The sequence below is a fragment of the Dermacentor albipictus genome, chromosome 3 (assembly GCF_038994185.2).
Source record: "Dermacentor albipictus isolate Rhodes 1998 colony chromosome 3, USDA_Dalb.pri_finalv2, whole genome shotgun sequence".
Classification (NCBI taxonomy): domain Eukaryota; kingdom Metazoa; phylum Arthropoda; class Arachnida; order Ixodida; family Ixodidae; genus Dermacentor; species Dermacentor albipictus.
In genome coordinates, this window is record NC_091823.1 from 151,820,216 (window position 1) to 151,835,478 (window position 15,263).

General features: G+C 49.2%; 1 protein-coding gene across 1 annotated transcript in view; it reads left to right on the forward strand.

Annotated features, from left to right (window-relative positions):
• LOC139056983 (uncharacterized) overlaps window positions 1-14,102 on the forward strand; it is a 160,610-nt gene extending 146,508 nt beyond the window's left edge. Inside the window, exon 8 of the mRNA XM_070534768.1 lies at window positions 13,953-14,102. Coding sequence (XP_070390869.1) covers window positions 13,953-13,967 — 15 coding nt within the window. The 3' untranslated portion in view covers window positions 13,968-14,102. The remainder of the gene's footprint in view (window positions 1-13,952) is intronic.
• Window positions 14,103-15,263: the final 1,161 nt, after the last annotated feature.

Consider the following 15,263-nt stretch of genomic DNA (forward strand, 5'->3'; position numbering starts at 1 on the left):
GCAAACGCGATCCATCTGACTGCGTGGATCCGGCTAATCCAGGCACGATCATCCTCGAACGCAACTACAACGCTGCGCTCGACCGCGGCGGCACGCTGCCGACTGGCGCCTCCGCGGCCTCCGCCGCGAGCGGAGGCGTGGCGTCCAGAAGAAGGCGACGGTGGCGCCATCTGGATTTTCAGCAAAAAATGCCTCAGCGCGGATTCCTGGTTGGACCCACTCTCGAATCTAGTACACTCTAGTACCATGGTCCGGCAGGGCGTCCGCGGCCGTGACATTGCAGATGCTTAAAAAGCGTGGCAGTTTGGGCGACTTGGTGTATGTCATGACTGCTTTAGGCTTGTAGCGCAACTGATAACGAACGAGAAAGGAAGGTGGAAGGGGTAATGAAAGGAACGGAGAATACGGTGAGCACTAAAAAAAGTTATAAAAAATGTTTAAGAAATTACAAATGCTGGAAAGTACAGTAGGGAGTGGCACTTGCGGAGGCGTCGGACGTTTGTCCGCATGGGCGAGCAAGAACGGGTACGAGAAAGAAAATGTGGGGGCTTTTTCTCCTTGAATATCTGACTCTGCTTAGGCACTACGGTGGATTTTCTTTGCGCCTATTCTATGCGTCTGTCCCTAGACGTGCCGGCATTCGGGAGTGGGGTCCAGTTTGTTTACGCTTCGACACTGGCTGCCGGCATGGTCAAAGAAGTGATAACATTGTAGATGTTTCAATGAGAGCAGTAGGGACGGTACAAGACGGCAGGCCACATATAATAAAAATCCAGGAGGCAGAGCGCCTTAGCAACGGTGGTTGAAAGCGAGCGGCTGAAACGGCGCTGGTTATACTCGACGCCCCTGCAACCGCTACAAGGATACGCTGCGCCCCCCTAACGTGTTTCACGCAACCTAACTTAACGTTAATCTAGCCTAACATGGCCTAGACCCAAAGACAACAATCCACACGGTGTAACCGTTGTGGGAATACGCCGCGCAACCCTAACGCCTTTTACGCTAACCTAATGTAACCTAACATAACATAAACCTAACCTAAACCTAAGCAAATATAACCTAACGGCGACGAGGCGCGATTGCAATAATCCTCACGGCGTGAGACCAGGCAGTCGCGTTCAACCATGGTTGATAAGGCGCTGTGCGTTTATTTCACTCGAAGGTGATCACACCAAAATGCTGCTTAAAATCGAGGAGAGCAGGCCAGGCCTCTACTACTGCACCTCTTTCTCCCCCTGGAAAATCAGTGATGCTTCTTCCTAAATTTTTTGAAGGTAGAGAGCCGTAAGGTGGGACGAAGTTAAAATCCGGCATGACTGGTCCAGCACAAGCTTCGCAGGAGCAAGAAAGTCTGTCCGACGTACCTTTAGACACAGCGACAACCAAATGGGGCGTCATTCATCACTGATTCACCTGTTTCACCGTGCCGGCAGACATCGTCCGAGCGTGAAGAAAATCGACCCTACTCCGCAATGTCGGCACGCCTAGGGACGAATGCACACAACACGCGTAAAGACACTTCTCCGCCGTAGTGCCTACTCAGAGACAGATATTCATGGAACAAAGGCCCCCACAATTCTCTCTCTCCAACCCACTCTTACTCGTGCCTGCGCAGAAACGTTTAGCGCCTGGAGCAACGTCACGCCCCATTGTACGTACGAGCAATTGTAAAAATACGGCCCCGCAGCCCCGACCGCCCGAAGTAGGATGCTCACCCTTTCCTATACCTCACCCCGGAACGTTGCACTCGACGGAAGACGGCACGCGTCCTCTCCGCTTCCGTCAGTTGTGCGCTCAAGATTGAACCGCGATCGCCGCCACACTCTCGAAGGCTTTCACTCGCTCAAAGAGCCCCCGGTGCGGTTCGACGATTTTATCGCCTTTGGATTTTATATGAATCCTCGGGGTGACGGCTTCTGCGATTGCAGAAATGCGCACGGAGCGTCCATATTGTTGCAGTACAACGCGGACAGTAGACAGCGAGACGTTCAAGAGCCGCAGGACAACTTGTTCAAATACAAAACAGGCCAGAGACACGTCTTCTTCGTCCACGCCGAATCCCACTGACCCACTAGGCGAAAAAATCCGTTAATGTTCCTATGTTCGTTGTCGTCTACATAGAAGATAGACGCACGCGTCATTTGTCCCTCCCTAAGGGAGCATCGTCCCGATGCTAGACCAGAAATGTCACTTGCGGAATAAAGGGTCTCTCGCATAGTTATTCGCTCACATACGGCTTCATGCGGACAACGTGCACAAGTTCAGGACGGTGCGTGCGGCGCCGCGTACAATTGCAACTATCGGGGACGACCTCGTACGTGACGTCACTGTGTCGGCGCAATACTCAATATGGACCGAAGTATCGCCTTAACAGCTTCTCGGAGAGGCCTCGTTTTCGTATGGGTGTCCAAACCCACACTCTGTTGCCGATGTCGTAGATTACTATGCGACGGTGAAGGTCATTGCGGTCGGCGTCGTAGTCTTGCTGCTGGCAGATCCGCAACCGCGCGAGTTGCCGAGCCTCTTCTGCGCGTTGCGTAAACACAGCGGCGTCCGTATCAGTGTCGTCAAAGTCATGTGGAAGCATAGCATCCAACATCGCTTGTACATTCCACCGACGAACAAGGGTGAACGGAGTCATGCGCGTCGTCTCTTGTTTCGCCGTGTTATATGCAAAGGTGGTATACGATAGGATGTCGTCCCAATTTTTATGTTCAGCATCCACGTACATGGAGAGCATGTCTTCAATTGTTTTGTTTAGGCGTTCTGTTAATCCGTTGGTTTGTAGATGGCAGGCGGTTGATTTCCGATGCGTTGTTCCACATAGCAGCAATACGTGATCTAAAAGCGCAGCCGTGAATGCGGTTCCTCGGTCTGTTATTGCGACGTTGGTGTGCCGTGTCGCAACACAATGTGCTCAATGAAAAAGCGCGCCACCTCTTCCGCTGTGCTTCTCTGGACTGCCTTTGTTTCAGCGTAACGTGTAAGATATTCGGTTGCTGCGATAACAAAGCGATTCCCGGCAGTAGAAGTAGGAAGCGGACCCAATATATCAATTCCGACTTGGTGAAATGGTCTTCGAGGAACCTGGATGGGTTGCAGGTTGCCGGCTGGTTTCGGCGGAGGTGACTTGCGCCTCTGGCAGTCGAGGCAAGTGCGGACGTGATGTTTAACGGTGGTGTTAACTCTCGGCCAGTAGTGCCTCTGCTTCAATCTGGCCAACGTTCTCGTGTAGCCTAAGTGACCAGAAGTCACCTCGTTGTGACAGGCTTGAAGTACTTCCGTACGAAGAGCTGCATGAATGACAAGCAGATAGGGAGACCCGGTCGAAGAAAAGTTTCTCTTGTAGAGGACTTTGGCGCGCAAACAAAACGATAACAGGCCGCTTGCGAAAACTCTAGGCGGTTTCGCAGATCTGCCGTCTAAGTAACTGGTGAGCTCAAGCAACTCGGGGTCATCCCGTTGTTGTTGGGCGATGGTGGATGTGTCCAGAACACAAAGAAATGCCGAGTCTTCTTTGGGTGGAGCAGACGACTCTATCGGCGATCGAGAGAGGCAGTCAGCATCCGTATGTCGTTTCCCCGACTTGTACTTGACAGTCACACTTGCAACCGTAGGCTCCAACGCACCAGTCGCCCCGAAGGGTCTTTAAGGTTTGTCAAGCAAGACAGTGAATGGTGGTCGCTGATAACTGTGAAGTGGCGGCCATACAAATATGGGCGAAATTTCATAACAGGCCATACTACGCCGAGGCATTCCTTTTCAGTTGTGGAGTTTTTGGCCTCTGTGCGTGAGAGTGTTCTGCTTGCATGGGCAAGTACTCTTTCTGTGCCCTCCTGCTACTGCACAAGAACAGCTCCCAAGCCAGCATTGCTGGCACCAGTGTGGAGCAGTGTAGGAGCGGTCTCATCAAAGTTAGCAAGCACTGGAGGCGTCTGGAGACGTTCCCGCAAGTCAGTGAATGCACCTTGCTCTTCGTCGCCCCATACGAAAGCAACGTCGTCTCTCGTCACGCGAGTTAACGGCGACGCAATGTGAGCAAAGTCCGCAAGAAACCGCCGGTACTAGGCAGAGAGGCCCTGAAAGCGCCTGACAGCCTTTTTATCGGGTGGTACTGGAAACTGTGCTACCGCGGCAATTTTTTCAGGATCTGGGCGAACACCAGCTTGGCTGACGACGTGACCGAGATACTCTAGTTCCCTGAAGCCAAAGTGGCACTTCTCCGGCTTCAGGGTGAGGCCGGCGGACCGGATGGACTGCAGAACGCTTCAAGCCGTTGGAGGTGTTCTTCAAAAGTTGCGGAGAACACGATGACGTCGTCCAGGTACACTAAGCAAGTTTTCCACTTCAGACCCGAAAACACAGTATCCTTGAGGCGTTGGAATGTAAGAGGGGCAGAGCACAAGCCGAAAGGCAAGACTTTAAATTCGTATAGGCCATCTGGAGTCACAAAAACAGCTTTTTCGTGGTCTCTCGGATCTACCTCGATTTGCCAATATTGGCTTTTTAAGTGCGTTGAAGAGAAGTAACGGGCGTGACGAAGCCTGTCGAGTGAATCATCTATACGGGGAAGCGGGTACACGCCTTTCTTTGTCACTTGATTTAGTTTTCGGTGGTCCACGCAGAAACGCAAGCTGCCGTCTTTTTTTTTTTTAACTAGAACTACAGGAGATGCCCAGGGACTCGTTGATGGTTGAATTACGTCGTCTTCCAGCATTTTCGTCACTTGTTGTTGTATGGCTTCACGTTCTCTGGCAGCCACACGATAAGGATTTTGGTGAATTGGTCTTGCCGTATCCTCTGTAATTATCCGACGCTTCGTTAGAGACGTCCGTCCGGCGGTGGACGTCGACACAAAGCAGTCATTGAACTTCGACAATAGCGTGAGAAGCCGCTCTCGTTCGTGCTGCGACAAAGCAGTGCTGGCGTCGAGTGCAGAAGTTGGGCCTTGCGTAGGTGCTTCTTCGAGTAGCGAACAGCAGCCTCGAACATCCGCAACACCATCAAAATAAGCCACAGCCGTACCCTTTGGAAGGTACCGTCGCTCTGTGCTAAAATTGTTTAGCAACAAGTTAGTGCACCCGTCGGTGATATTTACGATTCCTCGTGCGACCGAGATACCGTGAGTAAGCAACAACGTGGTTATTTGGTCGGCAACTCCCTCGCAATGAAACGGTGTGTTCCATGCTACCGCAACAAGGGTGCATGATCGAGGTGGGATGACGACGTCGTCTTCTGCTAGACGAAAGGAGTTGCGTTGCAGCAATAAGCAATGGACTAAACCAGGGCTTTTATAAAATGTCACCATGCTGTGCGGAATGTTAATTACGGCGCCGTATTCTCTAAGGAAATCCATTCCAATAATCAAATCCTTGCAGCACACAGGAAGAACGATGAAAGCGGCTACGAAAGAACAATCCCGGATGCTAATTCTGGCAGTACATCTTCCAATAGGCATCAGTAATTGCCCGCCTGCCGTCCTTATGTGGGGTCCCGTCCATGGCGTCTTTACTTTCTTCAGACGGAGGAGGAGTTCGTGACTCATTATAGAGAAGTCGGCGCCAGGGTCGACTAGCGCTGTCACCGGCTGTCCATCCACCAAATATCAATGTCGGCGCTCACAATTTCTTCGGTGTCGGGGTTTATCGGCTTCACGTCGTTCTGCGGCGAGAGTGTTGGGGGCTTTTTATTGTCTTGCGGTGGACCTGCAACCTTACCCCTAGAGGTCACCGCCTTCAGTTTCCACGGCGTGGGCTGGGCGACCTTCGTCCTCCGAGGTCACCAAAAGTACGTCCATTAGGGAAATTAGGCATCTGACGTGGAGGGGTTGGAGAGCGTGACCGACGGCCGAAATCGGACTGGACATGCGGCACAGATTCGTCATTAGGGTGCGCTATTGGAGGTTCTTGAAAAGCAGTTTCATCGCGGCGTAGCATGGAGTCGTCAGTTGCACGTCGACCATAGGACCACGGACGAAAAGGTCGAAATGATGTGTCGCGATGCCAGCAATGACGCGAAATGTGGCCGACGCGTTCGCAGTGAAAACAGAGCGGGCGCCAATCGACGGTGCGCCATGGATCGGTTCTCCGAAATTGCGGCCGTCCCGTAGTGTTGTTTTGCGGCATTGGACAAGGCGCTGTGAACGGCGGCTGGTGGTATGACTGTAGCTGCATGACGGGTGCGCGCCTCGAAGCCTCCTCTTGCGGCGGCGACCAAGGAGCGACTGTCGAAGGCTGGTGGTACGGCGGTGTGGTTGTAACGGGTGGTGGACATCGGACACCGGCTGCGTAGATCATGGGATGCTGGTGATCTTGCAGATCGGCTGCCGATAACACCTGCCTGATTTCGTTACGCACCACTCCGGCGACTGACGCTACGGGTCTGTCCACTGTCGGTGCCAGAATCTTTTGAATTTCTTCTCTGACGAGTTCCCTGATCAATTCCCGCAAGGGGTTCTGATACTCGCCAGTCACTGCAGTTGCATTGATTGTGGTGTTGGTGGACAGTCGATCGCACTGTCTGCATCTCTGATGAAGGGCCCGCTCAATAGCCGTAGCCGCTTTGATAAAGTCAGCGACGGTGACTGGTGGATTCCGCACAAGTCCCGGCGAACAACTGCTCTTTTACACCTCTCATGAGGTAGCGCAACTTTCTTTCGTCAGTCATGTTCGGGTCGGCTGCACGAGAGAGGCGGGCCATGTCCTCGGCTAACATTGTTACCGACTCATTAGGTTGTTGTACGCGTAGCTCCATCATCTGCTGGGCACTGTCGCGTTGGTCGGCACTCGCAAAAGTATCTGTGATTTTCTGACGAAAGTCATTCGATGTCGTTAGGTTAGCTTCGCGGTTTTCGTACCAAGTACGGCCGCTTTCGTCAAGGGCGAAATAGACGTGGGAGAGCTTTTGCTGCTCAGTCCACTAATTATTCTGTGCGACGCGTTCATATTTGTCAAGCCAGTCTTCAATGTCTTCGAAGACAGCTCCACGATAGTGATCGGAAACCAGAGGATGCAGAATGGTTACTTGCTGTGGACTGGAAAAACGGCTGCTTTGGGGTGCTTGCGTTGGGCTGTTTTTGGCCACTGCGAGATGTGTGGAGCTGCTACAGAGAGGTGGTTGAAGAGGGGAGACCTCCGGGGCAAGGCCTAGCAGTCGACGACTAAAGCGATGCGCGGGTGTTGAAACTGGTGATAATGCGCCCGGGCTAGAGGAGCGACTCCCAGAAGGACTCCCGAGCATCAGGCGCGGTAAGTACCCAGCACATCCACCAGCGTCGCAGTACAATGCCGACAGTAGACAGGGAGACGTTCAAAAGCCGCAGGACAACTTGTTCAAATACAAAACAGGCCAGAGACACGTCTTCTTCGTCCACGCCGAATCCCACGTACCCACTAGACGAAATCCGTTAATGTCCCTATCTTCGTTGTCGTCTGCATAGAAGAATAGACGTACGCGTCAATGTAATCGTTATGCCAATAAAAGCACCCTGTGTATATGGAGTTTTCTGAAGAAGTTATCTGCTCTATATCTTCACACAGGAACTGCTGCCCTTGCGTAGCTACCGCTGCTCCGCGAACAGAGTCATTCAGGAGGGTCTTCACTACTACCATTTATTCTACTCTGTGAAGCTATTAAATGGCATTCCTTACGTATTCAAGAAAGACCAACATTTGATAATTTTGAATTACGAACTTTGATAATGAATACAAACCAATTAGAAGAGTCTATATGATTCGTTTTTGAAACGGCCAATCTTTGTATGCCCCTAGTATTCACCTTATAAACCAAGAAATACTGCTTTATATACCAGAAACATAAGGTGTCTGGAGGATTGCACGCATGCTTGATAATCTTAGTCACTGCACGGGCCGGTTTGTCAGGCCCCGTCCCGAGCTGGAGCCCCAAAGTACAATACATGGGCCCGCCCGAGCCGGGCGTGCTGATTTTAAACCTGAGTGGTAGCCAGTCCAATTCTTTTCGACGGATTATACCTTGAGCCTATTCGAAGCTAGCTCGAGTTTCCGGTCATTGTGGAGAGACTGGCATGTGATCAACGAGCCGTGCGTGGTCTTCAAGGTGCATCAAAGCAGCATTTTTCCCTGCGTCTGATCTTGCTAGCTGCTTTAATTGTGAGAGATATAACGATTTAATTTCGATTAACTGCCAGACGAACTTGGAAAGACTGTTAGTATTATTAGAGACTAGCGCAGCAATATACTATAGCGAAGGCATAGGTGAACACATCCTTACCCACCGCCAGCCATCTCATCACACTTGTGAATCTAAGATAACCATTGGGATGCGCAGTGATAAAAGTCAAGCCAATATATTTGGCGCGATCGCAAATTTAAACACATTGACATATTGGCTTCCGGAAACATCATAGTGCCATAAATAGAAATTGATGATCCGCGTGGCTTAAGCTCAAGTGCAATCATGACTTGCTATCGAGGATACCATTTTTATTGCTTTTTTTGGATACGCTATAACTTTTTCAGTGTTTGAACCGACAACTTAGGATCGTTATTTCGCCACATATAAAAGTTTATGCAATGCATAGTTGTGTTTCAGTACATGGCACTAGAACCAAGGTTAGGTTGTCTTCCGTCAGATTGAGGTATGATCGCTTGTTCGTTCACGTAAATTCGCAGCAAACTCACCTCGTGCTAGAAAACATATAAAAGTCTACGAACACGTGCGTTGAGCAACCAAAAATGTAAAAATTCCATTTAAAATAAAAATTCACAGATACAGTAAGCTTTTCTGTGTGCTGTTTCCTTTTTGACATCCCCCTCATTAATGTTGAGACATTTTACTGCCTAATCATAGGCTGAAAGTATTTATCTAGGAACAATACCCAGTTGAAGGTCGGAATTTAGTTAGTTAGACTAATTTTGCGAGGAACTATAACAGAATATTGAGCTCGCCAACCGGTAACCACAAAAAATTACAGAAACCGCTAGGGAACGGCTCCAACCGCTAACACACAACAATATTTGAGGATGAACTTTGCAAAATTTATTTGTTACCATTTTATTTAAATTCACTAAAAGCTTGTCCGCAAATTAACTTCTGTCTTGCCATTGGAATGATCGCGCACAAGCAACGCAAAGCTGCGCATCAGTGATGGCTATAATCTAAATCTATATATTTTTGCGCAGCAAGAAAACATTGCAAATGACTGCGTCTCTAGGCATGTCTTCTCTTGAAAGATATACCCAGCTGCACCGAAAGTCCTCTAATGTATTCGTCTTGTGGTTGCTTTACAACATACCTTAGGTACCTGAAGAGCTTCCAGAGAATTTGTTTTTGCGGCGTGTCTCGCAAAAATGAAATAGTTTTCAATCTCATTAGCGCGTTCGCTATGCAAATAGATTTCTAACCCTTCGTCATTTTAGAGCGCAGCTCTTTGGCGTCCGTTCCTGGGTTTCGCGTCGTCGTCGGCGTTGTCGTCGGCCTCGTAACCAGCTCCGCCCCCCTTTCATCCCCCCAGCGCTAGCAGCGACCGACTGATACCGCTGGATGCCGCTGACGCCGCTAGAGAGTCAAGATAACGTGACTGCATAGAACACCGTCGCCGCCATGCAGAAAGAGGAGGAAAGGGTCCCCCCCCCCCCTGTTCTTGTGTGGCGGATAGGGTGCTCTTCAGTTGCCGACGCGCCGGTTATTTCACGTAGGCCCCGGCACGTCGACGAATACGTGACCACCTTCCCACGGCTAGACCTGGTTCTTAGCGCTGCGGAAGCGAGGGTATCATATTGTTTGTGTCGGCATCGGCGGCGTTGTCCCTGAAACCAACTCCGCAGCTGGGGTTGACTCACTATCGGCGTCAGCGGCATCAGTCAGTCGCTGCTATCTCTTCCCTCCTCCCTTTATCGTGTTGTCCGCTTGCTGCGCGCGCTTCTGCCCCCATCGTTTGCCGCTGGGTGTACACGCCGCCCCCCTCCCCCCTCTTCCTGCGAGTCTCCGGTTGTCAAAGCGCCGGCTCGAACTTAATTCCTTTCTTCGCTCCTCCTCCAATGCAACCCCTGTGCGGTGGCAATCAGAGAGCCAGATCGGTGGCGGCGGATCTGTATATGTGCACCGCCCGAGCCGAAATTGCCGCTGCCGTTCGCGACTGCGAAATTATCTGCCAGTTCTTTCTGAGCCATGAGGGAAACGACCGATGGAAGTCCTCCGTCTGCTGCTGCTGCTGCTGCTGCTAAACGAGCTGCCAGAGCAGAGGCCCAGCGCCGTCGCCGTCAGAATCCAGAGGTGCGTGCCGCCGAAGCAGAAGCTTACCGTCGCCGCCGTCGAGATGATCCAGGAGTACGCGTCGCCGAAGCAGAGGCTAAGCGCCGCCGCCGAGAAGACCCTGCCGTTCGCGCCGCCGAAGCGGAGGCTCATCGCCGGCGTCGAGAGCAACCAGCAGTAAGCGAGGCTGAAGCAGAAGCTCATCGCCGCCGCCGAGAAGACCCTGCAGTTCGCGCCGCCGAAGCGGACGCTCATCGCCGCCGTCGAGAGCAACCAGCAGTAAGCGAGGCTGAAGCTCGTCTTTGAGAATCAAGCATTGGTGTACGAAGTCGAACATATATCAGTATATTTCTCCGACCACAAAGCTTCCTTCATGACTGTCAAGAACTGTTAGTGGAGTCTTTGTTAAAGGAATACGTGTGAAAAATAAAAAAAAATTGTGATAGCGCATACATGTGTTGCTCGATTTCTTTGCCTCAATCTATCGAAAAGGTGAAACAGCTTATTTGCTGCGCTCAAATTTCGCATTAGGAAGTAACGTAATCGTCGGTAATTTTTTTTATTCGACTCTGTGATTGCAAGGAACTTTCCCCAATGCGCTTGCCGTTGTTGATAGGCGGGACAGCTGTCGACCTTACAGCGCTACCTTCATCGAATGTCGGGTCGTACATGTGACTTTTGAACACGAGCACCTCTCGGAAACCGACATATTAATAACCTTGGAATAATGCTCTACCCGCTTTTTAGCGTCGTGAAAATAAAAGGATCACCCCGGAACTTATATTGAGATCACAATAGAGGTAATGCAGTCAGCGTTCGCGCAATGTAGCGATCACGTTGCAACACACGGTATTGAGTTGGTCACCTTTATTTAGAATCCGCAGTGGTCCTCCTGGGATTTCAAGTGCTTGGGCAATATGCTACATACACTTTGTCCATGATTGGTCCGATTTTTTACGTATGGTCATCGATCAACATGGTTCTCACGACGCTAGGAGGAGGACCGTATGCCGCCGGCACATTCAATGTCGATGAAGGAATGTTGCTGATGTGATTATGATAAATGAACACGACAGAATTACAAAACCATGAAGATAACTGCAAAATCACAAACAATTTAGGATAGCACAATTATAACAGAATGAAGGAGAAATTATGATGATGGAGCGACGAAACGGCTTTGACAACGACGGCTGGCCACAATTGCATGTAATTTTTTCAATGATGACGATAGTGCGACAACAGCGCGATGGCATGGCCGAGCGACCAAGGCAGGAAGACAAGTGTACGACGGTGATGGCATAGGGATGAATGCGTGGCGACTGTAAGACTGAGACACTGAGACACTGTAACACTGGGACGATGGCAGTATGACAAGAATGAGAGGATGAAGCAGGAATGACGACGAAGGAACGATTAGGACCACCGTATGTCAGCGAATGCAACGATGGCTGTATATCAACGACGCAATGACGACAGTGGCACAACAATCGCGACGTAACCACGATTGAATTACAATAGCATGTTTACGGTGAAACGACGTTGATGTAACTGCTAAGGCGGTGACCACGAAGGCTGGAGGACAATTTCATCAAGTTTCTGGAATGATGACATTGGTAGGACAGCGTTATGAGAACAAAATTACTTTAAATGGATGATGGCTACCTTATGACAACGATGGAGCTACCATAAACTCGAGCACATGCGCAGTGGCTCAACTTAGCATACAACCATTCGGTCAGCTGGTGTAAGAAAGATAGATAGATAAATAGACCGATACATAGGCAGATAGTGCGATAGATAAAATTACCCCAATTTGGTAACGAATCCTGATCGCATTAAAAAGTTCGCGCAATTGATAACTGGAACCATTTTCTCTATGGCCGAAAAATGCAGCTAATGTAAACTAATATCTAGAGCATAGAGCTGCTGTGTCGTGGCCTGCCCGCCTCGACTCTCCCATACAACACAGCCTAAACACCTAACTAAAGTTTACATAGGGTTGCACTTTTTGAATTCGTCAGTATTGTGGAGTCGCAGATAGCATGCCTGGACCGATAATCCGGGCGCGACCCGAGTTAGACGCCGCCAGGCACGAGCCCGCCCAGGTGTAAGTCAACAATTGCTAACCCGGCCCGAGCCGGGCGCCCAGCGCGCGAGGCGGTCTCGGGATTTCTGGCCAGCCCGTTCATATCCAGTGATCTATCTTATCGCTCTCTGAGAATGAAGTTTCTAAGGGTTGCAATGACATATCATCATTGCAAGCGCGTACTGGTGTACTACAGGGCACAACATTAGGGTAGTTTGGATTCCTGATGTCTATGAACTATAGAGTAACAATCTCGAAGGCAGATGACACAACACCTGTCGCTACTGGTGCGTCTGAACATAAATCACACAGATTATATCTTTGGCACTACATAACCTACAAATATAGGTGGACGTACACCCCTTGCAGTAAGCAGCTGTGTGTAGTGCTAAGGTAAAACTTTATTGCGTATACATGTTATTTTAGTTATACAAGCAATGAAAAGTGTTGGTACCGTTAAACGTTTCGGTGTCATCGCCTTTATATATTTGAGATGTAGTATGCTTGAGCAGTGAATTATATGAAAACTATCTTCTTCCCTGTGCATCCATCACCTCGCGTGCTGAATGTTTACCTCAGCTTAAGGCTGAAATATTTATGTCGCTTCTGTACTGTCGAGGTTTGAGTCACATAAAACTCCGGTATACTACTAGAGTGTCTAATGTGTCTAAAGAGCACAGTCGGCGTCACCCTTGTGTAGAGCGCGGGAACGGCGGCTGCCAGGCGCTCCGCAGCCAGCCAGCGAAGTGTAGCGGTAGTGGCTGGGCCCGAATATAAATGCGTCGGCCGTAGAAGCCCAGCAGCTACCATTAGACGTCGCTAACTGTCTCCGGAGCGGTCCGGCGGCTGCCGTTCTCGCGCTCTACACAAGGGTGAGGCCGACAATACTTACTGCAAAAGAAGGCTGCTCCTGTTAGTGCAAACTTACTGTTCCTTGGTCAAACTGTCAGAGTTTCTTTGTCCGTGTTTTCGATTTACAAGTGCACGTTGACTCTACGATGTAAATAATCCTCAACATTTAACGAAATTGTAAATATCTTGCTGGTCAGGATTCGTGACAAGGCCCAAAAAGGACAAAGAAGGTACAAAAAATATTGGTGTTTCGACACTGCTTACGCAATATGATAAGCATTTCAAAGTGGCACATAGGCGTTCTTGCTAAACAAGGTGAAGAAAGACAACAACGAAATTGGATATTGTTGTAGTTCCTCAATAAAACCTACTTCCAACAGTACCTGCACTGCTTATAACTACTTAACATTCACGTGCGTATTTGGTTTTGGGGTTATTTTTACGTCAGTGTATAGCGCCAAATAAAATGGTCATCTTGGAAACAGAAGAAGATATTGTTCGTGAAATGCACATCATTAGGTATGGTATCAGTGTATAACTGTGTACCTACGTACTCATTCATAGAAAGGTTTGTATTTTTCGTATATTATGTAATTATTGCACAGCTGCGACGGTTGCATCGTGATACAGGGCCAAACTCTGTATAAACACCGTGCAAACGTTGTTATTGCGACTCTCTTTTTCACCTTGTATGCATTGGTGAAAATAAAATTAATAATGATGATGATGATGATGTTGAAGTAAATATTATTGATCTATCTTTCTTTTTTCTTTGCAGGAGGTATTCTACTAAACGCGTCCTACACGCAGTCTACTTATTGGCAAAGCGGATGTTAAAACCAAGATACTAGCACAAAGTGAATTGCGTATTGGCACATGAAGAATAAAGAATATAATTTTCCCTGAATAAATATTGTCTGCTTCCTAATGTTTTTGTCTGTTTTCGCTTTAGAGAGCTTAAAATGATAGAATTATCAGGTGCCTGTGTGGCAGAACTGGCGCCGTGTTGAGCAATCTCCAACTATACCAGCATTCCTAATTCCTAGCGCTCTTAAATAAGTTTCCGGAGATATTATCGCAGCCATCATGCGAACAAAGCACCGGCACTAGACTATTACCTTCTTTCTAAAGTATTTTACGCATGATTTTAATTTTAGTCGTACCTGAAGTTGGCCCTAACAAATCCGGAAAATGCACAATTACGTATGTACAATCGCCAAATTTTTTAACCTGAACGCGCGAGCATCGACCGGCCAGTGGATAAGCGCCGTATAACGGAGTACAGCGGCGAAGTGTGCGAGAATACGCCTGGCAGAGGGAAGCTGCATTGGACTGTGCATTGCGCGCACGCGCGTATTCTCGCACACTTCGCCGCTGTACTCCGTTATACGGCGCTTATCGACTGGCCGGTCGATGCTCGCGCGTTCAGGTTAAAAAATTGGGCGATTGTACACTTAAAGCCGATTTTAAACACGGTTCCACTTGGTAACAGGAAGTTTTTATGACTGTTTTTCACCTGTGTGGACAGAAATGCGCAGTAAAAAAAGAAATATGCGGACGAGCGTGGCAGATTGTGGAGGTTGCTGACATGACGTCGAATCCTCAGAAGATTTAATCAGCTGCAGCCGCTGCATGAGCCGCCTGCGTTGATGGCGACGCAATGCTGTCCACCTGATGGTCTTCGCATGTCTGAGTAAGCATGACAACTGATTTCTAACCAAAGCCGAGAAGCTTCAAGTGCAAGCTTCAGGTGCGGCCATTGTTTGTAAACGCGCGTATGGGATGCGTGGTCCCCTCCAGGTCTAATGTTAGTTGGGCAGTGGTCAGTGATGATGACAGAGAGCCTAAACAATTTTGTTTATTTGTGTTAAACTCAACTTTGTGGCGCGAACTTTCGGAGGGGTAGGTTTGTTTATGAAATAGTCTGTTTCAGCGACTGATGTATCTTCTTGGTGACAGCTGGCTCCGATCTCAGAAGGAAGCTAAGGTGCTGCAAGACCTGAATAAAAAAATATCGCGGAGGACCTGTACTCGTATTCTTTAAGTGAATATTCTTCTTGTCCTATTTGTCTGGTGTATGTTTACCTTG